Source organism: Brachyistius frenatus, unplaced genomic scaffold (assembly GCF_029030835.1).
Source record: "Brachyistius frenatus isolate BFR_SWC_R1_liver_20210118 unplaced genomic scaffold, ASM2903083v1 Contig_11, whole genome shotgun sequence".
Lineage (NCBI taxonomy): Eukaryota > Metazoa > Chordata > Actinopteri > Embiotocidae > Brachyistius > Brachyistius frenatus.
In genome coordinates, this window is record NW_027210610.1 from 2,997,308 (window position 1) to 3,014,588 (window position 17,281).

The 17,281-nt window shown below is 42.3% G+C and overlaps 1 protein-coding gene across 2 annotated transcripts in view; it reads right to left on the reverse strand.

The window, feature by feature from the left end:
• Positions 1 to 17,281, reverse strand: part of ankfn1b (ankyrin repeat and fibronectin type III domain containing 1b) — a 116,014-nt gene that overhangs the window by 23,763 nt on the left and 74,970 nt on the right. For both annotated transcript variants that reach the window (XM_069691521.1, XM_069691522.1), the window contains one exon: positions 12,515 to 12,637. In XM_069691521.1, the coding sequence (XP_069547622.1) occupies positions 12,515 to 12,637 (123 nt within the window). The remainder of the gene's footprint in view (positions 1 to 12,514; positions 12,638 to 17,281) is intronic.

A 17,281-nucleotide genomic window follows, 5' to 3' on the forward strand; every position in this document is an offset into this window, starting at 1 on the left:
CTACCCCAGAGCAAGATAAAAGATGGTACATAATCAAAGGACACTGCACAAAAAGCTCTACAAAATCAAATATCAATTAAATGTCGTAGAAAGAGAATGTATTATGTATGTACAGCTTTTCAGCAACTAGTTTATACTTGCTGTAAACTGATGATCATTGTGATGACTGTGTCAATGAATTTGCTTGCCGTGTACAATTCAGGTCAAAGAACAAACATACCCAAACTTTTGAGAAGGCTGTAATTCATAGGTCACAAATATTCAAATTGAATGAAAACTGATAACTGAAGTTGGCTGAAATCCACATTTATGTCCTTTCTGTTATAGAAGTGGTACATATGAGACATGCCCTCTATCTTACCAAGACCCTTTTCCTCTTGTAGAGCAATGCTTTTGCAGCAGGTCTACCGTTGCTCTAGTCTTGTATTACCAGATGCAAATTCCCTGTGTGAATATGTGGGTCTGGACACGCTGCCATGACGACTGTTTCTAGTCGTTGCATCATACTGGGCGTAGACTTAGGGTTCATTTTCAAACTATCAGAGCGGCCTTGAATCAATATAGCATTGGCCACCATGTGGCGTATGTTGTGTGCCAAAACTCACTGAGCTGTAAGCAACAGAAACCCTCCCCCCCAGTGTGGGCAGAGTGCATCGACATGTCGGTAAACTTAAATTCCTCGATATTTGCTTGCGTTACTACAACTGTCTGTTCCGCTTCATCTTGCTCTACCACCATTGCCACTGTTGGTAATACATTCAGAAACAAATGCATGACTTCAATGTCATTGCACTGAGCCTTCCCAACTGGTACCTATTGGTTCGCCCTTAAGAGTGGCTGAGCAAGCCTTCATATGAACAGGGTTTCCAGACTATAATCACAGCAAGAACTGAAGTTTTGAGCGATTAGCGGGCGGGGCCAGGACGCCATTGTTCCAACAATGCACATAAAGAACCTGAGATGCAAAAGCTCAAACTGATACAAACACAAATAACCACACTTGAACTTGCTTGAACTTGAACAAACCCAGTTGCACACAGTTTCCTACAGTTTTACCAGATTTGGGCAGCAGGAAGCAGTTGTTCTGGGAAAAGTCTCTACCAAAAGCCAGACTCCATGCTTGGCCCTTGATCAGTCCCACATCAAATACACCCAGCCTGCTGCAGTGAGACTGTATTAGTCCCACAAACAATCAACACTCCCTTGTAGCAAACACATACACACAACATCCGCTTTATTGGTTCTATCAACCTTTTTACAAAAACAGCCCAGACCCCCTGTCAGTGAGTCAGATGTTAACAGAAACTACACAAAAACATGCAGACAGAGTCTAGACGTTTACTTACTGGTTGACTAACAGTCAAGAGGGGAAAAACCTATGATTTAAGCGAATGTTAAATAATTGTTGGTTCCAGCATTACACAAATGGCAAAGTTTCTGGGATTTTCAGTGGAAGCTAAAAGGCAGCCAAAAGTACACACAACAACAGCTCATAACAGTGGTGTGCAGAGGGACGTCTCGGAGACACTTCAGGGCAAATCTGCGAACGGGCAGCCGAGTGGAAAATCTTGCTTGGTCTGATGAATCTTGGTTTATGTTGCAATTTATTAATAGCAATTTGAATTAATCCATCCAACCTGTTGTTAGCAGTACAGGAGTAACTACACATATATATATATATCTATATATATATATACACACACACACACACACACACACACACACACACACACACACACACACACACACACACATGGAAACACACATATCTGACTTAAATCTTAATATATTTAGATTCCCAAATTCAAATTTAAGCATGTTGGTGAGCAACCAATAAAATCAACCACAGCCACAACTCTATTATTGTGAGTCAATTATGTCAGAATAAGAATTGGAAACATTTTCCTCTTCCTCACCACTTTCTTTGATTCTGAGGCATTTTAGTTGTTTCTCTTGTTTTCTGTTCTTTAGTTTTAGTTTCTGTGTGTCATATAGTAACACATTCTTGATATTTGTTGTTTATGTAACTCAAGACAAAAATAGGAGCAGTTTCAGGTTTGTGTACAGCCCTACTGAGTACTGTAGGAATGTTTTAGACCACAGGTCTCCAACCAGTAGCTCACGAGCTACCTGATAGTTGAGTTGATGTATGTTTGAGTATGTGTTGAGTATGAATTTCTTATTTTTCACATAAAGAAGCTTATTGAGCTGGTTTGGTGGAGCTCAGGTATGTGAATAAATGTTAGTTACACTTTTATTTTGTCAAAGTAGCTCTCAGAGGAAAAAAGGTTGGAGACCCCCGGTTTAGATGACTGGAAACTTGAATGTAAGATAAAAAACAAAACAAAAAAACAACTAACTTTTTGGCCACTGCTCTGTTACTATGAATATAGATAGTTAAGCTGAACAATAAACAATGGAAAGAGTCTCAAATGCACACACAATGGCACAAGGAGTGTGAGCTCTACTGTATTGAGTGTGTGTGTCTGGTGTGCCAAATGTAAGCACATGAACATGTAGGTACCAGAAAAGGACATTACAAGGACTGCTGCCTAAATTAGCTACCGCAGCACGAAAGTAAACTTTTTGATAGTGAGGAGCAGACAAACATAATTACAGTAATGCGGTGAGGTAATGAGTCCAACAAACACTGGGAGTATGGACAAAGACATATGTTCAGAGCATGCAGCTGCGCAAAAGACTTTTCTTTAAAAGACACCTTCTATAACAGTTCTCAAGAATCTCAAAAATCATCAGTTACTTTTTGTATATTTTTTTTACATCTCTTTCTTCATTTCCTCTTACACCACCTTCTCTCTCGCCACTTGCCTCTGATCCACCTCAACCCCACCTCCGTCATGTTGCCATTATATCCCCCCTCGCCCCAATTTCCAAACTTCTCACTATGGACACACATGAATCTCTTCTGTATGTCAGTGCGTGTCTAATCATGTTTATGACACACAGGAACCAATGACCATTCATATGAGCTGACATGCAACCAATATCGATTGTCTGCGTAGATGAAGTTCCGCAAAATAAACAAAGAACAGGAGGTGCGTGGATGGACAGAGAGAGACGACGCAGAAAAAGGCACCAGAAAGACAGTGCTCACTGAAAACAGGGTGGTGGGGGTCAGCGAGGGAGACAGTGAGCGGAGAAAGTCGCACAAACTCACTCACTCACTCACACACACACACAGACACACATACACAGAGTACGCTGGCTGCTCTAAATGTGGCTTGTAGAAGGAAATTCTGAAATCTGAGTCTTGGCACCAGACAGGCTGGAAGCAGCCAGGCTGCTGGATGCACAGAGGGAGAGGGTGAGAGGGAGAGAGGGTGGGGGGCGGAAGGGGGGGGGGGAATATTGCTAGAATTGCCTTGGCTCTTATCAGCTTATAGGCAACATGAGGCCACGCCAACATTGTGACCTGCAGCCCCTCATGCACGCAAGTTGGCATGGCAACACAACAAATGAACACGTATATACTCACCTATTAAAACGCATATACAGTATATACTCAACCCTGTTTGGAAAGTTCACATAATCTCATAGCCAACAGGTCAACTCCTGAGGCTCTTTTGGGTCAGATTTCATGGATGAGATTAAACTGAGGGATGAAACAGGTGTGTGCATCAATATGTTGAAGCTTCCGCGGTGCACATTTGCTAAAAAAATAAAGATGTTTTTTTTTTAATCTTAATTCCCAAGGCGTCTACACAGTTAGACGTGGATTATCCTACCAGATGTGTATTTGAAAAGTAGCAGATTGGCCTGGAAGTAATGTACCTGACAAGTGACATTATTAACATGAACTGTGGTTATTTTGATAACCAGCAGCCTCATGAGTCCTTTGGAAACCTGTTGAACCACGAGCAGCAGGAAGAAAAACTAATACCAGACCATGGAGTCTTCTGTTTACAACAGATTTCTAGACAACATTTTTCCACTGTAAACCTCCCACTGGGCGTGCTGAGGTGATACTCTGCTACTCTGAAATTATATTTATTTGTTGTTATTAGGTTTGAGTGAGCCAGGCTACTCTGTGAAAACCAGGTATACAAACCATATTGCATGCTCCCTCATGAACACTGTTTCTTTTCTGTCTCTCTTTTTATCTTGTCCTTTTTTTTTTTTTTCTCACTTTCTCTTGCGCTCCCTTGGGAGAATGGCAGAGAAACAGTGGGCGGTCTGCTGTATGTTTAACCTTTGAAGTGGGCCTGCTGTGCTGAGCAAGGCCTGCCACCTGTTGGCTCTGTGTGTGTGCATGTGTTGTGTGTGCATGCAGAGGTAAATCTCTCTAATTTTGATGAGCAGAGACAACAGTGGAGTCACCATGGGGATGGGGTGGCGGGCAGCGGCCGACGTTCTCAGGAGGGGGGGGGGGGTGCTTCCAAGGTGGGATCACCCACACACAAACATACACACAACCCCTCCTCTGTCAGAGGCTTGGTGACACCATGTCTCCCACGGCGATCGTAGGTCCAGCCTGGGTGGCTCCAGGCCTTCTGTGTGTCTCTCAGTATGTATGTGTGTGTGTGTCACACCAATGGGGTCCCTGCCTGGGCCACCATATGCCACCCACCCAGCCAGGAAGAGGAGAAGGTGGGGGCGACCCGCGGCCACTGAAGCCACCAGTTGGCTCATTCTCTCAGTCACACGCCGGCTGGGCGCCATGTTTAAAGTCCCACGGCTATTTATCTGGGAGAAGGGGTAGAGGGAGGTGGATGGGTGGGTGGGTGGGGTGACTATTATTCTAACTGTGATAGATGCTTTGTAAAAATGATAACATACATACTCACACACATGCATCGGCAGATTAATGATAAAGGGTGACAAACTCATCTGACATCAGTGTGTGTTTACGCTTTAAAGAATGGCGAGCATGTGGGACTCATCAGCTTGTTTCTGGAAGATCACATGAATAACCAAAACACTATGCACGTGTACATACACATACCCATAACAATAACTAATCTACTGTCAATTAAGGAAGGAGTGTAATTCAGTCAGCAGAATCCAAAGGACGGAGATAAAAGACCGTATTATAAGATTCTTTGGAGGAAGTGATACCACCAGCCACATGGGAACACTCACCAACAGAGTCTACAGACACTTGGTGGTGGTGTAGATTGGAAGGACACCGAGTCTTCAGATGAAGATCAGAAAGAATGAGACTTGCAGGTTTGACACATTCTGGAGATCACAAAAACTGGAAGTAGACAGGTGGAGGTGAGCGGTGATTGGTTAATATAGGTTGTGGGTGTGGCGAAATCTGATGGGGTTCGATAAACGGGGCAACAGCTGTCATTCCGCTGAGTTGGAGGTGAGATTGATTAGTACTTGATTAGAAAGTGAATACAACTCTTCAATGGCTTTCATGGTGCCTCTGTTCCATTGTAGTGTACACTGATGAGGGCGTGGATGTGTTCGCTACCTGAGCTTTTGATCTCAATCTGCAAACTAGTTCAAAACTAAAAGCTTTGTTGGGGCTCTGACTACAACCCTTAAACACGCGCACATATACCCCCCAGTATCTGGGTGCCGGTTTGCAGCTGGCTCGACTTGTGAACCTTCGAAGAACCAGTTTGCTTTTCGTCAGAGACACGTCAATACATTACTGTATACAGCTGTGTACATCTCAGCTTTCCCATATCGCGCCAACTTCCAGCACAATAACAGGCGGATGACTGTGCAAGGAGACAGATCGTCTCCTCCACTTGTTTACTATATTTTATGTCTAAACTAAAGCTCTTTCTAAAAAATAAGGTTTATTTGGTGTTGGTTAGTAACAATAATCCGGGCCCGCTCCCATGATGGAAGCGTTTCTCAGTTCTACACCAGCTACATTTCAGTGCCTCTTTGGAACCAGTTTTTCGAGCTTACAGCCAGTTCTGTTGCTGATAGGCAAATAACTAGTTTGAGATTAGGCACCAGCTACAAACCAGTCCTTGAACTGTCATGGAAAAGGGGTAGAAGAATGTAGGACTGATCTAAGTAGCTCCCCAACCTTGGTTGTCTCTTATCAGCATATTAGCAATGCATGGTGCCACTCTAACCCTCTGATCTAGTGGCTGTCTGTCACTGCACACGCATGCGCCAACAGAAACAAACACACATTCGAGCCCCATTAACTGGATTTTTCTCTCCCATGGTCTTTATTTCGTAACTTCTCTTTTCTGTCCTTCCAAGTCTTCAGAGCTCGTTCTCTCTTGCTGTCTCTTTCCATCAACTTTTCAATCTGTCTTTTCATCTACTTCAGTCTCAATCAATCAAACTCTCTCCTGCTCCGGTTCTCTTCTCTCCCTCCTTCTCTTCTTACCTATTTCAGTCTTCTCTGACATCCCCCCATCACCCCCCCTCCCCGTCCTCCCTTTCTCCTCCCCACCGACCCCAACTTCTCTCTTTCAGCCTGCCTCCTTCCCTCCTTCCCACTGCCTTCCATCCCTACCCCCGTCTCCCTGTGTCTATGTGCTGAGTTGAGGTTTGGAGTGGAAACCAGAGTATCAAGTCTGAGACACACAGGACAAGAGGGAGCCAGCCTCATAAATCTCCGTTAGTGGAGCCCACAGCATCCAGAATCAAGAAAACAGTGTGTGTGTGTACATTTGTATATTTGAGTACATGTATTTGTATGCGTGTGGAGGTAAATACATGTCTGAGGCTGTGCATGTTAATTTGTGCAAATACAAGTGTGCATGTAGCTGTTCATATGTATTTGATACAACATTTACTAACCTGTGTGACTACATTTTGTAATTGGGCATGCACGGGTTCATGTCCCTCTCTGCGTACATGTTCTTATATGCGTATCTGTGTGTGTGTGAGAGAATAGCCCAGGACTATCCAAAAGCAGAGAGGTTAGCAGATATTCTGCTCCCTCATGTGGACTGGAATCTGCAGTCCTTCATCTCGCCAACAACTAGGCCTCAACAAATTAATATTGCAGGCCAAGGAGCAGTTGAAATACAAACTGAGCAGGACGCTTGAAACAGTGTGGATAAACAGTTTTGTTCTGAAGACAATGTTTCACATATCTTCAAAAGGTTGATGAGAATAAAAGCTCAAATCTTCAGAGCATCATTAGACAGAACAAATATAGTGTTTGTTGGATTTTTTGTTTTTGTTGGAGGCATTAAAAATAGTTTGGAAAACTTCAACCACAAAGACCATTTGAAACTTTCGATCATATTGTGTGATCTTCATAAACTTTCCCAGTTGTCATTGAACTGTATATTCTGCAGTTCTTTCCAAACAACTCAAAAACTTCTTGTCCAGGTTGGCTTACATTTTTTGAACTGAAAATAGTTCCTGTGTTAAAAATAAGAGTTAAGGCATGTTAACTAAAACAACAACAAAACACAATATAAAATACTATAATTAATAGATTTTCCAGCTCTGTATATATAATAGGACTTTACCCAATTACTTTTGTCTTTTGGTGTTAAATACACTTGAACGCAGCCACAAAGAAGAAATAAAGTGTCAGCCGTTCAGACAGAAGCAGGAACCAGTCCCATTCTGCATCTGTCTTTGACAGATCTTTAACATGAACCATTTAAAATTTCTAAAGAGAAAAATTACAGGCATTTATAACCTCCTCATTTGTCCCTTTTGTTTGAACCGACAGCCCTCAGCCATAGAAGAAAGGAGCAAACTCTAAAGAGAGAGTGAACAAGAAAAAGTGGGGAATATTAAATCAAATTAGAACCAAATGAGGCCAGTGGCACACTGTCCAAAACCACTTTACACCCGGGCCCCTGGAGCATTGCCTTGCTTCTTTCTTCCTCTAAGACTTTGGTGATTTCTCTGTGTTCTTTTTTTTTCTTTTTTTATTCCCTTTGTGCACAATTCATGAGGATTAACAGTTGGTAACCCCCATTCCCCCCTACATACCCAACTCAACACAGTGCTAAGTATTACAATGTGTGTTTGCTCATATATATGTGTGAGCATGAATATGAAGGAGAAAGTCAGACATGCCGACATGAGTTTCTGCTACTCTGTGAGTGTGTCTGTCTGTCTGTCTGTCTGTGTTTGGCAGGCTACTTTCTCTGCTGACATCAAAGTCAAGACGTCATCCTAAGAGTGCTGTCAGCTTGGAGTTATCCCTGAAGACAGCGTGGCACCAGGCAGAGCAGAGGGCCTTCAGGGGATAGAGAGGATCTAAGCCCTCTGGTACATACTGCACAACCACACACTTTACAATCAAACACGTACTGGTGTGGGACCAACTGCAATTGGTTTGAGTGGCGAATGCTGCGTTACGCGTTGATGTTTGAGTACTAATGTATTACGTTTCCTCTCCAGGACAACTGCGGGGGAACTGTTTTGGGAAATAAAAACTGCTTGGCCGTTATACATGGCTGACTCGCAATTGTACTCAGGGGTTTTGGCGAATGGTTGGAACTGCCTCTCTGTCACCATGAGAGGATGTGGAAATAAAGACTTATTTGCTGGCCCTGTGCTGGAATAGAACCAGTGTCCCTTTATAGCCCCAGTACTGACTCTCAGGCTCTATTAGATGTCTCCAGTGTCCATGTCATGCTCAGGAAACAAGGAATGCACTTATTGTAAGTCGCTTTGGATAAAAGCGTCAGCTAAATGAAATGTAATGTAATGTAATGGAAGCAAATACTTTATACACACCAGGGGAAACAAACTTATGCTAGGCTGAGTGGTTAGCTTAGATATTATATACTTATACTTCAGTAATGCTGATAATTCTCTTAGTGACATAAAGTATCAGCAGCAAACTTAAGTCTGCTCACATATATCTTAAGAGAACCAGAAGTAAGAATGACTTTTAATCCAAAGAAATCTCATAAGAATAAAATTTGTAATTAAGGACATGACTTATTTACATTGTAATTATTAACACTTATGGTTTCCTGTGAAAAACCGGAATTTCTGCCTCACGGTTGTAAGCCTCTGCCAACCTGAAGTTGCTGTTTAAATCCATGTTTGTCTAGACTCAAGGTGTTCTTGAGATATCACGTTCACAAGCATGGGACAGAGTCACAGTGACCTTTGAACACCAAAATCTGATCAGTTTATTTTTGGGACCAACTGAACACTGGTACCAAATCTAAATGAATTCCCTTAAGGCCTTCTTGAAGTATCGCATTCACGAGCCTGAGAAGTCTGTTCGGACAAACAACCCGAAAACAAAATGCCTCTGGCCACGGCTGTCGCTGGGACAAAGGCATAAAATAACATGATAATATTTTTTCAGCAATCTTAATAGGTAGCAACTACCCTGCTATTTTCCTTTTAACACTCCCAAAAACCCATGCTCACCCCCTACTTCCACTGTTTTCTCCACCCATACCTCTAGAGGCCATTTACTATGATTACCAATAACAATAACACCATCATTATCTTTTATTATCGCATTTTCCCAAGGCCCTGCCAGCCCTCACAGACTTTGATAAAGCTACAAAACGTCTCCTGTTTCAAGCTTGTATATAGGCTGCCTTGGCTCAGAATTCCCTTAACAGTCACAGTTTGTTTGGGTATCTGACTTGAATCGACATAAATGGCAATGGACCACTAAATAGACAGTAAAGTGTTGAGCCACCTGAGACTGCCTTCCTAAGGAGGGCTGCTGGTAGGTTTCCAGCTTGGTATTTTATGTAACTCTCGTCTCACTTTACACTTAAAAGTTTCAGTTTAAAGAGTGAAAGGGGGGTGAGGGCAGTGCACAGATACACATAATGAATCCTTAATATAAGTGCATATATTGGTGGATGAATGTACTACAGTACATTTCTATATTTAACCTCTATTATAGGCAAACACATCCCAGTGCTTTCTGTAACTGTTTTACAGCGACTGGCTCAGGGCCCAGAAGATTAATCACGAAAGCATCCAACACTTCTTAGAATAATAAGTACCTGTTTAGATTTGATATCTAATGGAAAATAGTATTCAAAAAGCACTCCGAACTTATCGGTAATTCTCCTTGTTTACAAGGAAAAACACCCTGCTATGGCAGAACTTTGATGTGTCATTGCAACTTTGCACTGCAGTGTTTTTAACTCTAACCCTAACTAGGCAACATGTAATTTTTAAATCACATTATAACATTATATACAAGTACACAGGGCTCAACGCTAACTTATTTCCCCAATCAGTACAACATTGATATTTCTACTGCACCAGCGAGTGTGTGTACTTTATAAATATCTTTGCAGAGACCAGTTTGAGTTTTAGACCGTTTGAATGAGGACATTATGGGGACATTTTGGCCGGTTCTCGCTTTCTCACACTCCTTCAAAGGGCTGTAGATGGTTAATACTTTATTTAGGGTTACAAACGTATGTGTCTGTGTGTGTGCTCCTTCTCTGTGTGCAATTATGTAAAAAAACAGTGGAGGGCTATAAAAGTACAAGACAATTGTATCCACTAGACTTTTTAAAATCATTGTAAAGCTTGTTTTTAAAATATACCATTTTAAAAATATTGCATATTTTTTTCTCATTCTGTGTGTCTGTGCATATATGTACTAAGGGACACACATGCACCAAAAAAAGCACCAAAATCACACATTGGCCCATGCCTGCTAGACGCAAAGGCCACGCTTGGCAATCTAGAAGCTTTTATTGTGAAGCAGATACAGGAAATGCAACATCTTTGCATGCAAGCGAAAACGAGTAGTTGTAAACAACCATTGTTTTTTTTGTGACTATTTTGTTAGCTGACTGGTGGACAGTGTATCTGCAGCCACCTGAAGTGACTGTAGGTTTGAGGTAACGTTACCCATCACATTCAAATTACGTTTAATAATCACAGTCATCTTGTTTTGGCCCATCTGTTACGTTTGTAATCTTTACTTGCACACTGTGCTCTGAAACTGTTCCCTTTACTTTTTTCCAGGTCGCACACATCTATTTTTAGGCGCAAATGCGAGTGAAATACTCGCACTGTCAAGCCGTGGCACTGTACTTAGCTACATCATTGGATATCATATAGCTCTGTGATGACAATTGTTTCTGAAAAGCCCTCATCAATAGTGAGAAAAACAAGGGAAATTGCAAAAACAGACTACAGGAAGTGCGATAAATGTTAAACAATTTCAAATATGCAACTGGCTGATGGGATGTTTTCAATAGATGCTACTCGCACATGTGTTTCCCTTCTGTAGGCGTTGATGACTGTGCATTCCAGAGGAGCTGTTCTAGTCTTGTCAGGAGTTGGACCGACCTTGTTTCACCTCCCAGTAGCATGACTCAACCCTCAACCTTGAATCTCTGCTCCTGGGGTCCCTTGTTTATTATGTCACAAAAGGCCAGTCACACTTCTGTAACGGTGGCTCGGCCCGGAGAAAGTCAGAATCCAGCTGTAGCCGAGCCCCCCTCATCCCTCGTAAATGAGCATGTCCAATCTACCCACTGTGTTTCATTAGAACCAGACCACATCAATCAGGGCCTGAACTTTAAAGGCCAGGTCCCCTCTCCGGCAACATGGGAGAAAAACATGAAGCTGTTAAAAGTAAAGGACCTCACACTGAACATACACTCCAGCGCTCATACACTTCTCACCACATTGCTGCTGGTGGACCACACATCGCAATGTCAGTCCGAGACCACACAGTCGGTCTCGTAAGGCCAACAAAAGACCTCGTAAGACCTCACACCAGGCCCTAGCATGATTCGATAGGACCTCAGAGAATCACACACCTGCAACTCCACAAACCGCAAAGTAACTCCACTGTATAGCTACTGTAGTCCCTGCACAGCAATTAGAAACCTGAAAACCATTGAGAAAGGTGACTGGACATTTTGTTATTGGACAAAATTAAGTGTAAAGGAAGTACGAGATCCTCTTAAACTTTGGCCTACAGTATGTTCCCACTAGTGAGAGAAGTAAAAAGGAAGAGCCAAAAATACATAGCAGGAAACTCAGGGGGGTTTGCCAGATGGACGAACGGCAGGATGATGGGTAGATAAACGAGTGGAGGCCAGGCAACAGGAGGGGAGACTGGGAACGATTCCCATGGGTGGGGACGGGAAGGATGGAAAGCTTTCAAACTCCTTTCATCGGCTGCCTGAAGACTGGAGCTTTACAAGAGCAAGATGAGCCGGCGCCACTGGAGCTGCTTGGCGCTCCTCAACGAAACCCAGACGCGGAGACAGAGCAGGACCCTATCAGCACTCTGCCCACCCTCTGCTCCCACCCCAAACACCAGCCCAACCTGAGCCTTGACTTCGTACACAGACATATCTTTGCATGACTCATTTGCAGTCATCTTTCTATTATTAGGTGTTTTCTCTTTTATTTCTGTTGTGATAAGCAAGAGATTGCTCTATTTAAAATCCTGCTTATGATACCAGGATATGTCTTACTTCACCAGGCCTCAGTATTTCCCCCATTTCTTATTTCCTGTCATTTTTCATCATTTAGAACAGGAAGTAATGAAAAACATGGACACAACCTTTGATTCTTTGATTTTGACCATTAAAGAAGATTATGAGATTAAAAGACATTAGGAGACGGTCTGTGATCTCACCAGTCGACACTAAGAGATCGTCTCCTGTAGGACGGAGGCCTGTCCAGGGAAGTCTTCTCTGCTTTAGCTGGACGTTCTTTGAGGGATAGACGATGAGTGAATTTGGAAATTCCTGACTCAGACCTGTTGGATGGAAAAATAACAAAAGAATCAGAATAAGACTCAATAGACTACTTTACATGTAGATCTAGGCATAATGCTTGGGTAATCTTCAAGAAACCTCTGTCTTGCACTGCATTCCCTTGTCATAGATTATACATTCTTGCCATAGGAGTTTAGGAGCCCTTGATATCCTGCTGTAATACATGTTTTTCTCAGCTCTGAGTATAACCAAGGGTTAATAAGAAAACGCACAGACAAACAGTGGGTTTCTCATCTACAGTACTATAGATATTCTCTGTGCCAAAAAGTTTAAATGTTCTGCCAAACTCATGTTCTAGAGAACACAAATATCTTGGTACGATGGGATCTCTTATGCCTCAAAGTAAACTCAGAAATCACAACACTCAGTGGAAAAGTAGTCTGTGAATTTGACAAACACGGCTAACAATGCTTCAGTTCCTAGAGGAAACATTAGGTTTCAGGGAAAGCCGCATACTTCCTCCCTAATTTTCTCTAAATCTTTCATGAAAAAAAAGAAAAAGAAGTCATACACATTTTAATCCCCTCTACTGGGCTGCCAATGTCCCAGTTCAACTTTTTGCTCAAAATTAAAAACAGGAACTGTAATATTTCTTCTACTCCAGCCCGTTTGATGAGACTCAGCATTGCAATATTGCTGTGGCAACATTGGGGACTAATCAAAATGTAATAATATTCTCTATCAAAGAGCCAGGCCTGTGGAGGAATATGGCTGGAACTGCAGATAAATGTGATATAAATATTCACAACACTGATTAAGCAAAGTTTTATAGAAAGAGAACAATCTGTTGAAGGTAAATCAAAGCACTGTAAAAAAATGACAAAGGATTGTTCTAAACTGATATCCAAGCATTGTGCAGGATTCTTCCCTCTCCTAATCTCACACACATGCTGTTTCCATTTAATTATGAAATGCTAAAACATCCCTAATAATGACTCACACATACTCGCACACGTACATAGATCTCTAAACCTGAGCCAAAAAGTGTTTTAGTCTCCAACGTGAGCTCTGTTGGAGACATAGAACAGGAATGGTTGGATTGAGGTCCGTATAGACTACTGGGGCGCTCCCTGCCCCTCAAAAACAAGACTTCTATCAGCCTTACCCATCACTGGTTTATGTGAGATGTTGCAGAAATAACTGTTCACATAAGGCTTTGATAAAACCGGATTTATGAAATTGTGCACAATTGCTCTTGATTACTGAACAGTGACATGGATGAATGACAGCGCAGTGCTTCGGCCAGTTGCGCCTAATTGAATTGCTAAATTGGCATAATGTCACATGCACATGCAAGTATGACAGGACCTTGAATGAGTAATTCATGTGTTTTGGTCCTGAAGAAAGACGGCTGAAGGTCTGAGAGCGTCCTGACAAAGTCTAATGCTGCTACGAGAGACTAATCAGATCCGAGAGAATGATTATTCAAAAAGATGAAATTGGCTCAAAACCTTTATTGCATCATGGAGCTGTAAACGTTCCCATTAGGGGGAATAAAAGTCTGTTGTGACCTTGGAAAATAAAGTAAAACCCTTTTTAAATTTACACGCCAGCTGGGCTTTCCAAGCAAGGTAACAACCTTGCTTGGAACATCTCTTCTTTTTTGAACTGAAAATAAAAACAAATGTACCGTAATGAGGTTGATTCCTGGCCAAAAGTTGATTCAACCCTCCATCTAACCAGTCAACCATATTTTAGAGGTACCAACATAAAAAACAGAAAGCTTTTCCATTTTTATACAATTGGGAAGCATTGCCTTCTAATTGAAAAAAAAAAGAACCTCTGAAAATATTGTCTGATGCGCCATAAAATATTCCTCTTAAGACCAGCTGTTTCCCTCCAAAAATGTTACCATGAGCTGAGATGAAAATGCACGAGTTCTCATTCAGAATGACCTCATGCAATGGCTTATCTAGGAGAACAATCCCCAGCCCCTACTGCCTGCGTTCCCACTCCTACACCCTCAACTACTGTTTCCTGACCCAGTGCCAACTTCTCCAAAGAGTCGGTTGACCTCGAAGACAAAGAGGCATATTTTCCTGTATGAATCACACACATGGGGTGTGGGATTTTAGTCAGATGGCAGAGAAACCCCTAATTGATGGTATTAAGCGAGGCTGGGCTTCTTCCTCTTCAAGGGCTTTTAATTAAATTAGCACCGCTGCCCTGTGCATACTCGCTACTGCCAACAACTGATGCTGACAAAACTGTAGTGTTCACTGGTCTGCAAATTTCTGATTCACAAATAAGCTTCAGGAGTGATTGGTTCGGATCATCATTGGTCGTTAATAGGGGCTTCGGTTTATAAAGATCTAATATGTTTGGCCTGTGACCAATACTTACATTCGGAGTTCCTTGCTGAACTTCAAACAAACATTTGGATCAAACACATGACATGACATGGCCATAGGATAACTTCAATGCCATGAAAACACATAGGATCATGACTTCAAAGACACGAGGGGCCAGTGGACACAGAGGAGGACTCAGGGAATCCCTTTGAGGGGTTTAGAGGAAAACTGCACATGCGAAGCAGGTGGGTGTCAGAGGACGGGGATCTGCTGGCAACTGGCTGCCCCTTGGCTCCCCGAAAGCCTCAGTCCTGGCCCTGCCCCATGCAGCTGTCCCTGATAACATCATCACAGCAGGCACACTGTGATGACGCAATCCCCAGGATCCCTCAGGATATCATGGCAGATTATCCTCTCATCAGAATTGTATTTTCTCTTTCATTTTCCTGGTGTTGATTACAGTTTGAGAAATCAGGGATTTGATTGATTATTTTCTTAAACTTTATCAGGTCAAATGTGATGCTGAACTCATGTGATCCTATCCATTCACAGCCACCACCAGGCAAGTGCACACAAAGGAGCAAGCTGGTGCAAAGACACCTGTCCTGTCCTCCTTGAGAAAAAGCCAGTGTTGGCATACCTGTAGGTTCCTTGTCATTTCCCACCTCTGCCGCTTTCCCTTTCCCCACAATCAACACAGTCAATGACTATTAAGTCATTTCAGAATGAAATGACAGAAAACCTCCATTTCTTTCATCTCTGGCAGCTACAGAAATAGATTGCCAATTATTATTTGTAGTCCTGTGACGATAAATTCGACTGACTTTTGTGATCCCTGAGTTTTTCTCCAGCGCCACAGTTAGGATGATATTTTTGTTTTCTATCTTCGGTGAAATGAGTCGCCAACTATTAGATCGATTGGCATGAAATTCAGTGCAGATATCGACAGTACCCAGGGGATGAATCCTAATGACTTGTGGTCCCCAGTTGTCCAGGAAAACATCTGAACATCTGATGGATTGGCATTAATGTTTGTACAGGGATTCCTGGTTCCGAGACATTGTGTTCTCATGACTTTTGGTGATCCCCTCGCTTTTCCCCACATTTGTGGTTTTGATTGAAATGTTTCAACAAGTATTTGATGGATTACTGTTAAATCGAACGCAGACACTCTTGCCAGAATGAACTGGAATGACTTTCCATAGTGCCATAGTGTCAGCTCAGAACACAAGTTATATATTTTGTTCAGGCCCGATTGCTTGCAAAATAAAAGACAATCTTGCCGTTCTTGAAATGTAGCGGTAAATAACAAATATTAGCATGTTAACATACCAACATACAAACTATGGGGTATACATCGTAAACATTGCATGAGTATGTGAGCATGCTGACATTAATATTTAGCACCGCTGTATACTGCCAAATTACATCCAAAGGAGCGTGTCTGTAGAGATAATGCTTAAAGACCACCTGGAGAGAAACAAAGTGATATATTTCTACATCAGTTAATTAGTTGATACTGTTTTATTTAGCTTCAAATTCTTAGTCCCACCTTTTACAGTCCCAATGACTATAAGATATGATAACCATTCCTAATGTATCCCTCTTATTTGAAAGTCCACCACTGCCTCACTGCAGTGTGACTTAGATTATGATCCTGCCAGCATTAGTAACTTTCCCCAATCCTGTAGCACAAGAGTGCTTTTGTCAGCGCTGAACGGCTTGTGTGATGATACGGAGAGAATGTTGACCGACGCTCCAACACACACACACACACACACACACACACACACACACACACACACACACACACACACACACACACACACACACACACACACACACACACACACACCTCCAGCCCTTACACACACGTTCCCAGTGTCACTGGGACAGATTGCTTTCTTCCAAACAACTCACCTAATGTCACTTTCCACTCGCTCTGTTCCGTTGCCATGGCAGCAATTAACTGTTCGGAGGTATTCATGAGCAGGAGCACTGCTAAAGAACCGATTGTTCTCACTCCGAGTACACAAAGCTATTGACGGTGCACTTTGACCCCCGCTCACAGCCTCACTAACTCAGTGTTTGAGGGCAGAGTTAAGACTGCGTGGAATTCTGGCAAAACCACTGCAGCTTAAAGATATTTAACAGTGAGCTCCAGAGAGAAGCACATTTCCACATTTCCAGTGAAAAACACAATTTTTTCAGTTTGATCACTTTTACCACTAAATCACAAGCATTCCTAAATTAGGATTACAAATTTAAAAAATCCTATCTCCCACAGTGTTAATTAATTATTTGATATATGAGTTACCGTTAAGGCAAAGTACT